The 13,207-nt window shown below is 43.5% G+C and overlaps 1 protein-coding gene across 3 annotated transcripts in view; it reads left to right on the forward strand.

Moving 5' to 3' along the window:
- Positions 1 to 1,429: 1,429 nt before the first annotated feature.
- RSPO2 (R-spondin 2) overlaps positions 1,430 to 13,207 on the forward strand; it is a gene marked incomplete at its 5' end in the record, with an annotated part of 157,428 nt that continues 145,650 nt past the window's right edge. For 2 of the 3 annotated variants that reach the window (XM_082601537.1, XM_082601538.1), the window contains one exon: positions 1,430 to 1,523. In XM_082601537.1, coding sequence (XP_082457663.1) covers positions 1,430 to 1,523 — 94 coding nt within the window. Of the gene's footprint in view, positions 1,549 to 13,207 lie in introns of all 3 variants that reach the window. The other variant, XM_082601536.1, reaches the window with a different exon arrangement.

The following is a 13,207-nucleotide window of genomic DNA, read 5'->3' on the forward strand; positions in this document are numbered from 1 at the left end:
CAGAGGTGTGGCATCTTTCGGCTCAAGTTTAAACGCCACTTTAGAAGCAGCCGTCCCGGCCGGGAGCTCGGAAAGGAAGGTTTACGAGAAGCCATCAGTCAGTCAGATCTTCCTGCTGGAAGGTCGGCGCTGAGGCTGGAGTCGACCCCGGAGCAGCGGAGAAGACGCCTTGGGGGTGAAGACAGCTGGGCTGTCGGGCCAGCACAGTCAGGGGGCGCCTCCACCTCAGCTACTCTTCAGTTTAGCCACCCACTCCAGGAAGGCCGGGAGGGGATTCGCCTGGGGGTAGGCTCGCTGGAGGCTGTAAGCGCTCTTTAGGACCTCAGGGAAACCGGAGAGGTTCTGGCTTTAGGACCCAGGAACTCCGAGGCAGCCCTGACTTAGTTGCCTTGGACCACAGCACCACCTACTTATAGAAGCATCCCGAGCCTCGGCCCGACTGCATCTCCATCGGAAAGTGAGCTCGCCATCCCTTCGGCCTCCCGGGAGCGTTCTATCTCCCACAGCTTGGAAACGGAGAAACCTTAGCTGTGAAGTGGCTGTGGAGAGAGCTCTGGAAACCGCACAATTGGACAGGGACCCAGAGAGTGAGAGCGGGCGTAACCCTTGCCGTAGGATCGCACTCACCGGCGGGGACGCAGCATCCCAGAGGCTGCGGACCCCCCCGCCCCGCCGCGCTCCTGCTAGGCGCGGGCAGTCCAGAGGACCCTCCGGGCACTTCGAACCCAAGGCAGCCGCCGGGATTCCAGAGCTGCTACGCGCTCCCGGAGGGTCTCGGCAAACTTTTCCCCAGCCCACGTGCTAGCGAGGCGTCTCGCTTTCCGAGCCCTGGATGGAGCTCCGCGCCTAGGCACGCCGCACAGCCTGAGACGTAAGTGCTCACGGTAGGCGACCCGCGCCTGGCCACCGCGACCACGGCGCTTGGGTACCCCACTGTGGGACCAAAGGACCGAAGAGCGCGCCTTTAACCCTGCACCCTCGGGAACTGTGGAGCTCTTTTCTTTTCCGGAGCGCCCGCGCAAAGTCCTTTTCCCCGGGTCGGAGCCTATAGGTCTGCAGAGGTTGCTAATTCACTGATTGTAATCACCTTCCTCTCCAAGTTGTAGGCAGCTGTGCGCTTGGGGTTAAGCTGCTCCGCAGCTCCTGCCAGGCAGTGGGTTCGCTTCCCCGCCTCCCTCCCCTACTTAAATTGGGACGCGTGAAGAGGCAGCTGCCTCCCTGGGCCTCTCTCCACCCGGCTTCTCCTCCTCGTCTCTCAGGTTCAAGGCGGAAAGATGCTGGTTGCGCCGAACTGACCGGTGCAGGCCCCTGGGCTAGTGGCGACTCCCCCTCGGCGTCTTCCTCAACAGCGCAGACGGCGCCGGCTCCTCGGATGAGCCCTCCAGTTCCCCGACTTTGAGAGGCGTCTCTCCCCCGCCCAACCGCCCAGATGCAGTTTCGTCTCTTCTCCTTTGCCCTCATCATCCTGAACTGTATGGATTACAGCCACTGCCAAGGCAATCGATGGAGACGCAGTAAGAGAGGTGGGTTCTACCCTGCCAGAGGCGCGTGGGGTCGGGGTCGGGGGCGCGGGTGGCGGCGCTCGCTCAGGGGCTCAGGTGGGCAGGACCGTGCCCTCCACCCCCCGCCATTGAGCGCCACCGCTCCCCGCTTTCCGGTCTCCGGAGCTCTGCCGAACGCTCTGTCTTCTCCGTGCTCAGAAGGCGCGGCGAGCCGGAGCGAGACGCGCGGCGAGCCGGGCGTCCTGCGGGAGTTCAGGGCTGAGCGGTGCGGTCCGTACCCACGTTGACTGCCGAGCTTCTACTTCTGAACTCTTCTCTCTTTCGGTCTCCCTCTCTTTTTTTAAGCCTGACATCCTTTTTTTCTTGTTCTTTTTGTCTTTTTCTCTTTTTAGTCCTCTCAACCATCTTCCCTGAAGCTCATCTTTCTCTACATTCACCACCCACGTGCGCCCCAAGTCCTGACCCCAGATAGCTTTGGACACGGCCTACTCCTCTGCGTGCGTGTGTGTGTTGGGGTGTGTGTGTGTGTGTGTCGGCGCGCGCGTATGGGATAGAGAGCTGGGGAGGGGTACCAAGTCGATGTGGAGGACCTGCATTTCTAGGAAAAGAGCAACATTGATTTCTTTTTCTGGACGCTAAGACTAGGTGGGACGACGTACTGAACTTGGCGCTTTGAGCGGCAACTCGTGCGCAGGTTTTTTGGGGGAACGCTTGCTTGCAGGGTGATGTTTTGGAGACAGGCCCGACTTTGCCCTCTCTCTTCACTCCCCTCAAAAGCAGCTACTCCTGAGAGAGGTGCCGGCGCTCAGTGAAACTCACTTGCGGCTTTTTGACCTCCTCCTTTCTCTCCACCACCTGTGTGCACTGCGCGGGGTGGGGGGGGCGAGTGGAAGCCTTTAGAAAGGTTTCAGAAAGCTAGATTTCCTGATGATTTAGTGCGCCCGTGTTTCTGTCCCCGAGTCCTGCTGCGGCTGCAGCTAATCCAACTGCGTTTTAGGGGGAAGGGCTGCTAAACACTGTTAAGTCCGCTGAAGGATTTAAACGCAAACCGCAACACCCCCGCTCCCAGCACGCACAGCCCCACCTTGCAATACCGCCTCACGGAAGGTGCACAGCAGCCCCTTAGAGTTTATCCGTCTTGGTCGTGCAGTTTGGACTTTTGCGCAGTTAGAATTTGTCTTGAGGTTAACAGATTTTGATTTTTCTGGGATATGAACGTCTCGCTCGACTTGTGATGCGGTTTATTTACAACTCGTTTCATGGAATCTCCAGTCCTGCATCCAGATTTTGGAGAGAGCTTTCTGCGCCCTAATTTTTCAAAGCTTTTTGGGACGTCGTTAAGCTGTTCTCACCTACCCGCAGGGCTGAAGGTTGGCCGGCCAGAGGGCAGAGCTCAGGATACCTTGGTGGTGTGCGATTTCTGCCGCCTCTGCTCTCCAATTGACACCATGGAGCTGTGGTTTATGAGAAGGATACCCCTTTCTCTCGCCCTCATTTCTCTTACTCTCCCTGTCTTTCATTTCTGACATTTGGAAAATGCTCATTTTCAGAAGTTTTTCTGAATAAATGTACTAGGGAGGAATTTCTTCGCAGAGGCCATGAAAGTTTGATACGATATCAGTCTTGCCAAAGTCCCTTTCCATCTGCTTCACCTCCCCTCTGCCTCCTTTCTCCACTCCGGTATTTTCTTTCCAGGTATCACTCGGTACAGCTGGCAATGTTTGATTACACTGTGGTCTAAGTGGTCAAAGTGTTTGGAGAGGCTTCCCTACACCCCACACACCCTGCCCCCAAGTAGACACTGCAGCCTATTTGGTTGAAAAGACTAAAGTGCTTTAAAATGTTCAAAATACAAAATATCTAAAATCCTTTGCCAAATTCTTGTTTATTAGATGACTTGCTAATTCAGCGATGTCTTTCTGATCCACATTGCCTGCCCCATTGTGGTTGAATTGGGGAGAATCAAGCATGTTGCTTTAGTAGAAATTAATGCAGAGATGCTCTTTGGTGGAACACGACATTACAGCACTCCTGCGGCCAGAGGCGATACTGCATGCTTTCCTTTGCAGCGCCATCTCCAAAGTTCCGCCTATACCTCCTTAGGTATCTGACGCAAAACCTATTTGTTTCAAAGCTGCTTTAGCAAAATCTCACGGCAGTGACCACCACATCCCCAAGTGCTGACGTTTAGAAACCCAGTTCTAAAGTGTGCAGTAGTAACTTTTGCCAGACAAACCTTTCCATTTAATAAAATTCAAATGCTTTCAAGTACATGTAAACTGGTAAGGTTGTAAAGAAAAAATTCTATCAAAATGTGTGTGTTTTCCTTAACAGATGTCCCTTCCCAAATCTCAAGCTTCTGGCTAAAATAACTGCAACCCTTAAAAGTGACCACACTATCTGTACCAACAAAGGGCGTACTGTGTTTTTAATTAAAAGTGGAACTACTTAAAGTGCTGGCTAGACAGTGTAGGGTGATAGTAGCTTTTCTGCTTTGCAAGGAAGCTTAAGGATTGCATTGTGAGAGTATTGAGATGAATAGAGATCTAACTCAGGTTGTGTGAATTGTCCCTCTTCACAGGCTTAAGCTGGTTTTAATTGATCTCATGTCCACTGATTGATCCTACACCAATTGTTGCGCATACCAAACAATTGGCTTTCCCAAAGGAGATTGATTTAAATTAGTTCCTTGGTGAATTCTTGACTACTAGCCAAATCATGTCAGCAGTGACAGTTGACATGCTAGAGCCTATTGTGGTACCAACATTTCCCCTTTCCCTTTGTTTTGGATAGTGGCAGTTAAGTATTACTTTCTAGGAAGAAAAGTGATTAGTACATTAAAAAAAGGTGTTGTGGCTTAGAAGATCAGTTATTTTCTTGGCTTTGTGCCGTGATGTCGGCAGCAGTGATACCAGCATTGGTTAGGCTAATGCCCGGGATCTGATTCTTTTTCTTTTTTTCATATTCCATCTGCAAATAATCAAACCTTCACTCTGGAGCATTCTCAGAACTCCTTTGGCATTATGTTTAGTCTGCTCTATGATCTCAGATGCTCTATAATATCATTTTCTTAATGAAATAAAATTCTTGGCAGAGATCAGATAATTTAGTCAGTTAAAATCAATTGCATCCAGTCTGGAATAGAGAGCAAATATATCATTTAACTTTATGCTTTATTTCAAAATATGGCCAGAGGATTAGAGACTAGAATGTCAGATAAAACTGTGTATGGGAGAGACTATCATAAACAACACTAGCCATCTACTAGTCTTTTTGTCTGCTTATTTAGAAAACAAAATCATACAATAAAAGTGCATTTGATAATCACTACTGGGGCCTGGCAGCAATACATTTGAAAATAAGGCACAAACACAACAGTGAGAATGAATATCTTGTAGAGGGGAGACACATGCCAACGTTTTGAAAAGCTGATTGACAACTCATGTTGTGTCTATGTGGTAACAATCAGAACTCATTGGCCCCTCACCCTCCAGTCCCCTTCAAAAACAGTCATTATTAGCTACTGTTAACCCCTGTGGCCTGTATCTGTCTTGGGACCTCTTATGATTTATTTGTATGGTAAACTGGGTTATTCGATTTGTCTTATTTTTTGGAATGGTTGTAAGCCACATTTCAGGCCGAATTACTGAAAGGTAGATAGACAAATCATAACTTTATTATGGTCTTCTGGGATTTCTCGAGCTTAGTATGTAGTGATTTCATTTTATATCTCCTTCATTCTATTGATATGCCCAGTCACAGATTTACCAGGGATTTATGAAAACTTCTTGATGAAATTCTTTAAAAGCAGCAAGGCTCCCAGACATGTAATTGTGTTTCTGGTGGTCTGATGGTAGGGGGTGTGGTATGACAAGTGTTTCCCGCCATAGCCTTTTCCCTCCTGAAGCCTCAGCTTCTCTCTCCATAACCGCTCATTTTCCTATGATTAGATTTGGCTTCTTCCATGAAGCTGAAGTGTTTATCACAAATAGTGTGGTATGTTACTGGCAACTTCGGTTGTTTCAACAAAACAAAACAAAACACTACATTTCCTCTTAAACCTTATAGGGCTGAATTAATTAGTGTTTTAAAAAATCAAATGAGTAGATGTGGAAATATTTACAAGTTTTACAAGTACTTTTAATGATAGCTTATTTCTCACAGTATTCTTTCAAAATACAAAATGGCACATGGAACGTATTAACCTACGCTTAAAAGCTTCGGAGTACATTTGTAGGCCTGCTTTTTTAAGTTTAGAGTGTTTCAGAAAAGCTCATGTGATGTTTTAACTTTGCAGCATAAATATGTTCTTTCTTTTCTTTTGTTCTTTTGTTAATGGGCTTTTCTTCCAGCATAATTCTGAGTTTTCCTGGCCAGTACCTTACCAGTGCACAGAGGTTAGAAAGTTGCCATTTCCCCAGCCAACGTCTTATTCCTCTCTTGAAATTTGGAAGTGATTCAGAATAGGTGACATTTCCTCTTATTCTGGCTTTCGTTATCTGTTTATAAATCTAGGATGGGTCGAATCCAATGTTTACAGAAATCACAAGTTGGAGACGACACTTCTAATTTTTTTTTTAAATAGAATTTATTTATTTATTTATTTATTGGCTGCGTTGGGTCTTCCGTTGCTGTGCGCCGGCTTTTTCTAGTTGCTGCGAGCGGGGGCTACTCTTGGTTGTGGTGCGCGGCTTCTCATTGCTGTGGTTTCTTTTGTTGCGGAGCACGGGCTCTAGGCGCACGGGTTTCAGTAGTTGTGGCACATGGGCTTAGTTGCTCCGTGGCATGTGGGATCTTCCCGGACAGGGATCGAACCCGTGTCCCCTGCATTGGCAGGAGGATTCTTAACCACTGCGCCACCAGGGAAGCCCCGACGCTTCTAATTTCTTAATGCAAAACTACGTCTTGATTTATTCAGAGACTAACTGGGCAGTTTATAGATTATCCAGGCTTTTTACTTCTTTTCCTCCAACTGACTGCCTTTTGAACCAATTTTTTTTTTTTTTCTGGAAATAAGCACTCTTACCCCTCCCAAGTTCAGGAAATAGATGACAGATAAATCATTTGACAGAGTACTTGAGAACCACCCTGCTGAAAGGAGGTGGTAAGCTCTGGGATAAAAATAAAGTTTAAATTTTTCTTTTTTCAAAATGTCGTGATGGTCACTATTTTTTCCCCCATTATCTGCCGCAATCAAGGATTGACCATTAGATACAGTGTTGCATGTCATATTTATACATTTTCACAATTTTAGCTGGAATAAATATGGAAGGTACTAATTAATACAGTACATAAGTAGTATATAATTATATATGATAGGGAAGGCATATCTACTTACATGCATATACGTACGTGTATGTGTAGGTATGTGGGGTGGGGCATGGTGTAACTATGGAGAATTGGGCTTTTGTAACTAAAAAGGATTTTTACTTGTCTTTCCCATTTTTCATCTTTTTCTCAGGACAACAGAGCAGGACAGGGGTAGGTGAGGGGGCTGAGGACTAGGAGAGGGAATGGGTAAGGATACAGTGTTTTTATTCTTTCCAAGACCCACCCCCCCATGTATCCTTCTCTCCTCTAGGACCTTTCTGTATCCAGTCACCCTGTTTTCAAGCATGCCGCTATCCCCCCATCCTAAAATTCCTCATTTCCTTCTTTCTCACCTTACTTTCCAACCTTTTTCTTGACTTCAACCTTTCTCTTGTCTTGCCTAAGAATCCGCTTTCATTCACTCACTTGTCAGTCTGTCACAATCTGGCTTCTACCTCCACTGTTTCATCGAAAGGGTTTTCTTAATGGTCATCCATACTCACTACTCACCTCAGTGCCAACCCTGCCAATGTGACAGACCTCTCGTCACTGAGATTATCACTCCTTTCCAAAGAAAATCTCTTCCTTTGGTTAGTGACCCTGCACTCTAGTTTCACCTCCCATATTCTGCACATTTTTCTTCTTTGGTCCCCTCATTCAGAGTAGGTGTAGGCTCCTATTTCTTTACCTTTATTCTTTCCCTTGGGGAATTTTATCCATCCCTTTATCCTCAACTGCCTTTTCCATGTAAAGTCCTTCAGTTCTATCCCCCTTTTTTTTGAACTCCAGATTATGTTACTCTCTGATTTCCCAACTACTGCCATATGGATAAACATTTCATGCACCCTCATATATGGATAGGTATTCCATTCCATGCGCATTCAGTCTTGACAACTCAATTCCTCTTCTATGCATGGAATTACTCTTCCTCTCCCAAATGTGTTCCTGTTCCTGTGTTTCTTTTTTTCTGTTCAGGGGTTTCTGCACATCAAGGCTGGAAGCCTAGCTGTAGTCTTTGACTTTCCTATTGTCTCTTTTGTTGGTTTGTTCAGTCTTAGTGGGTATCAGAAATCTTGTTTACATCTACCCCATACTCTCCATTCCCAGAGGTATATCCTAGCTAAGGTCCTCACTGACTCATTTCCCATCATCCACTTCTTCCTCACTCCATCCTTTACAATGCTACAAAAAATTGAATTTTTCTCAATGTGATCCACAGATCTGATCATGTTACTTCTTTGCTAATAAACCTCAAACCTCCCAGGTCTCCATATTGACTGCAGAATAAATATCAGCTTCTTTCACTTTACATTCAAGGGTACTCTACCATCTGACCACAGCCTGTTTCCAACCTTCCACCACCACGAAAGCACTGTATGCTTAAGCTACACCATATGAGTTCATTTCCAAGCATACCATTATGTTTTCATGTTTTTGTGTTGTCGAGCATGTGGTGGTGCCCAGCTAAATAAAAGGTCACCGTTTCTGTGAAGCCTTCCTGGAATTTTCCCTAAAAGCTTTCTTAGCTTTTCATGCTACTCCTAAAGGACTCTCACTTCCCCCTTTATTTTGGCTACTTTGCCACATGTGTCATCTTTACTATATTTTAAGCTCCTCTAGGGAAGAACTTTGGCATATTCATCTCAATACTCCCCAAACCAGGCTACCTAGAGCACTTCCTCCACAATCTGTGGCTGAACAAAAAGTCAGTGATGATGAGATTTTGTTGTTTGCCCTTAAAATAATGCTAATGACTTAATGAGAAATGTTTTTTTTTTCAATTCGAAGTTCTTTGAGCATAGTTGAAGTTTGAATGAATAATTAGGATACTAGGTATAATTTGATTATTTACTATTCCTTTTTAGAGTTTAAAGATGAGCAACACTGATGTATAAAAGCATCCAGCCTAGCCTTATTCTGAAGTCTCTGATAATCTTCAGAATTTCAGAGTACACTAGTGCTTGTGTGTGTATTCATATACCTGTTTATTATTTGAATGATAGAGTATCCCAAATGGTGGGTGAGTTTGGACAGGGGAGAGGGGAAACTCTGTGGGAGTCACCCATATCTAAAAAATACTTCTAAACAAAGGGTGAATAAAGGATTTTCATCACCAAACACTTTGTCTGTATGAATAATTATTTAGAGAAAAAAGAAAGTAGCACTTATCTTCTTAAAAGGCAGTCATATTAATAACATAAATAAATTAGTGCAGGCAAACATTCAAACTTATATTTATGACTTTAGAATAATAAATATAGCAGTGTAGACATACCTGTGAGAGACACAAGTGTGTGTGTGTGTATGTGTATGTGTGTATTTTAGAACAAGTTCTTCTGTATGTGTGAGTAGACTACATAGTTTTTTGTACAGTGCCTTCCAGGAGAGCACTGACATTTTGCTACCCTTTGAAGGAGGTGAGACTGGTTTAACTAATAAAGAAGGTGAGCTGCTTACTGAAATGTATAATTTAAAAAACTAATTTTTAAGTGGAAGAAAGCTAGAACTAGAATCCAACCCTCCCGAATTCATTGGCTTTTCCTGGGCACAGTACACTTTGAACATCAGTGTTCGTTTTAAAAGAAGAAATCACCTTTGAGCCCATTCAAAAGTTCTTTGGACCCAGAGTTTTACTGAGCCTCAGAACTTCCTACAACTCATAATTACACCACCAAAGTAACTGGTATTAAGGAACCGAAGGCTAAGTGGGTGGAGTAACTGAGGTGTAGGACCATAAGTGTGATCTGGTAAAAACTTGCATACTTGTGTTGCTAAATTTTTTATCACTGTTCTTGCATATGAATTATAGGAACTTCTTTTATTTCTGGTACTCCCATAGCCAGAACAAATATCTGTGTGTCTGTGGGTGTGTGCTTGTGCATTTGTGTATCAATATGTTTGTTTGTAGATGTGTATATATGAATTTTGTACATACACTTATGTATCATAACACCATCATATGATCAGCATAGCCAATCAATGTTAGAGAAAAGCTAGTAAATATTATTTTTACTCTTAAAATGTAGAGAAACTAATGGTAGGTAGCTCTCCACCTTATCTTGTCATTTGGGGAAAACCTTTACAATTTACTTAAAACCATTTGATTTTCATCACCTGCTGAAGGATATTAAGAGCACTTATAAAACAGCTGGTTCTGCACATTTCTTTTGAGCAAGGCTTCTTAACTTGGGGTCCAGAGATGGGGCCAGGGTTTTTGTGAGTCTCCTGAAATTAGATGCAAAATGTTTTCTGTTTCTTTTTAGCGTGTAAAGAGAGGATCTAGAGCTTTCACTGAAGTCTTAAAGTGGCCATGGTTCGTCTTTCCTTCAACAGGTTAAGAAGCATTGGTTAAAGAAATAGCAGGTAGACCTTGTTAAAGAGCATGATGCCAATTGGCTGCTTCAAATTGACAGAAACTTTTAGGAAACAAGTGTCTATTTTCCGTGTGGGTTTCCAGCCATTTGCCATGTGTATAATTCACAATATGAGGACACACTGGAAACACTATCTCAAGACTTATTTCAGTAAATAATTACTTGGCTAATAATACCTTTCTCAAAGGCAATAGTTGTTAAATTCTATTTCCCTAAAAAGCTTATAAAAGTATAAAATAAACACAGAATAAGGGGTTCTGTTAAAACTTTTCATATAGTCTAATTTTTATCTCATTAATGAAACAGTAATATAAAGTTCTAGAAATCAGTGTTGCAATTTTCCGCTGATGATGTGCAGTGCTGGCATTAATAGGATTTGTATGTATCACACTGCCAGTTCACAGACCGGTCAGAACCAGGCTTAGCACTCAATTCTGGCCACGTAGGCTTCTAAAAGATCCTTGCTGCTGGGCCAGCACACTTAGAATTTTTCTACCGTGATGGTCTTCCTCTGTCACCTATCACTGGATTCAGCAATCCAACCAGCCACTTAGCAGTTAAAACACACAGAGCGATAGAGGGCGCACTTTGCATTCTTTTCCTCGTGCTTTGTTCTCTGAAATTTTGTACGTTTTGTGCTTGCCTTGCTCTGACCTGCCCTGTAGGTTCAGGTGGGAAACCTGTTCTCTTTCCAGTAAGATTGAGGCTGTGAACAACTTGACCTCCTCATGGAGAGAGAGGGAAAAAGAACAAGTAAAGAGAGCTTTCAGTTTTACTGAGAATTTCTGGTTTTCATCCCTAGTCTCCTTTTGACAAGACCTTCTCGCCAAAAGGCAGACTTAACCAAACTTACAGTTTTAATATCTGTGAGGCAGATATTAAAGCTAGAGATTGTGTTAACCGGGAGGTGGATTCCAGCTTCTATAGCCACTTTGGAAAACATTAGTTTTTCTTTTTTTAAATTTAATTTAATTTTTTTCTTTTTTTTTTAAAGAATGTTTTCCATAAAGTGCATGCCTAAAAATTTAAGCAATTGGTAAAATTTGGAGTTGACCAAATGACTCCAAGTTAATACTTTCCAATTGTTTGCCAAATTCTTTAATCTTTATGTAGAGACCCATTTCATTCAATGGATCTCTCACATTGCAACACTTTGAGAATGATAAAAATTGTCTGATCTTATCTTGAAAATCTCGTTTAATTTTTTTTAGGTTCTCTTTTCCCTTCATGTAATAATGTCTGACATAGGATTTAAAAATTCTCTGGCCCTTCATTGTTGATCACCTTACATACTGTGTTCTAGTGTCTCTTTCTTGGCTTTTGGGAATTCCCTGGTGGTCCCGTGGTTAGGACTTGGCGCTTTCACTGTGTGGGCCCGGGTTCAATCCCTGGTTGGGGTGGGGAAACTAAGATCCCGTGAGCTGAGCAGCGTTTCCAAAACAAACAAACAAACAAAAGGCTGGCTTTTAATGTTGAAGAGATTTGTGCTATATCTTCATATCTTCATTAACCTTCCTATGTATCTATGTATTGATAGTAGACCAGGTTTCAAGTTGAGTCATAGTTGGGTTAATATTCCCATGATCAAGTGACGTGTCCTGTGCTCATCACACCCTTCCCCTCTGCCACCCCCCCCATAGCCCTTTAGAGTGACTGTGGTATTCATTATTCTCAGGTGTTCCACTGCTATAACTGGTCTTTGAGGACTCTGCACTGAATGATCCCAGTGGCATGGGAAGAATTGTACCTGGGGCTCCCAGGTTACCATCCTTAAATATAAATTAAAGCAGTCCTAGTCTTTGACTTGTCCTCTGGGTAGTTCTTGTAGGTGGAAGAATATTTTGTTAAAATTCTAATTTTTGACACTTTCTTCTTGATGATGTTTTAGAGGATCATTTCTTTGGAAGTGTGTGTATGTACTTGTGTTTAAGGGTCAGGTTTATAGTATATTTTCAGGGACTCCTGGGTATTAGTTCTGAGCTCTAAGTCAATATGAAGACATGGCAGAGAATAGATGTAGGTGGAGTGAATAGAAAGAGCAAACATTAAACTTTTTTGTTGACACAAGGATCTGGGTATCTGTCTAATGCTTAGAGAGAAATCAGGGCTGTCCTATCCAAAGCGTTCCTTCTACTGGTGAAATATACCTTGTGGTTACTATCCTTCCAACAACTTAGTATTATAGAGAAACTTTGTTAGGCATAGGAGATTAATTTGAAAAACCAAATGTTGTTTGGTAGTGGACAGCAGTGGTTCCCAGAAGTGTGATTAGTGGGTTGAGGTTAGTTTGCTGTGGAGCTCGGACAGCCGTTCACACCACTCCTGGTGATCAATAAGTCATGTACTGGCTGATGTGATTCTTGACTGAATCTGTCAATTATGAAAGATTTCTTTGTCCCTCTCCCTTTGAATAATACTATCCTGAAAATTGATCCAGAGCTTGACAATTGTCTCTTGAAAATTGATTGTCCAAAGTTATGAATTTTGTGCACTTTAATTGTTCTCTCATGTAGAAGTAAAAATAATTAGTTCTTTGCAGCTGCTGTGGGTGATCTCAACATGATTTTGACTTGAAAGCAACTCAAAATGAATAATAACCGTTCTAAAGGCTTTGGCAAGCTTCAAGTAGTCATTTTTTTGTTGAATTCTGGGAGACACTTTTGAAGAAATAGGAGAGTCTGGACCTAGAGAGAGGAAGAAAGAGCAGGATCACTCCTTTCCAAGACTTGAGGCCTGTCACATGGAAAAAGGGTGTAATTCGTTCTTCCCTTGGGATTAAGGCAAAATGAAGGAGGCTCATAGGGAGGAAGATTATGGCTTATATTTAAGAAACTATCCACTCATGTAAAAGACCCTTTCTTGATGCCCTGAGTCATTGGAAATTGCCCTTTTCCAGCAGCATAGGGTATCTCTTAAGAGTGTTGTAAAGCCAGTGGCTGTATTGAGTGTAGAGAAACCTTGAAGGGCCACTCACACCAAAAGAGCCATGATGAGCACATCTGCAATGTATCTGGCATCTAA

The sequence above is a fragment of the Mesoplodon mirus genome, assembly GCF_964341445.2.
Source record: "Mesoplodon mirus genome assembly, chromosome: 16".
Taxonomy (NCBI): Eukaryota; Metazoa; Chordata; class Mammalia; order Artiodactyla; family Ziphiidae; genus Mesoplodon; species Mesoplodon mirus.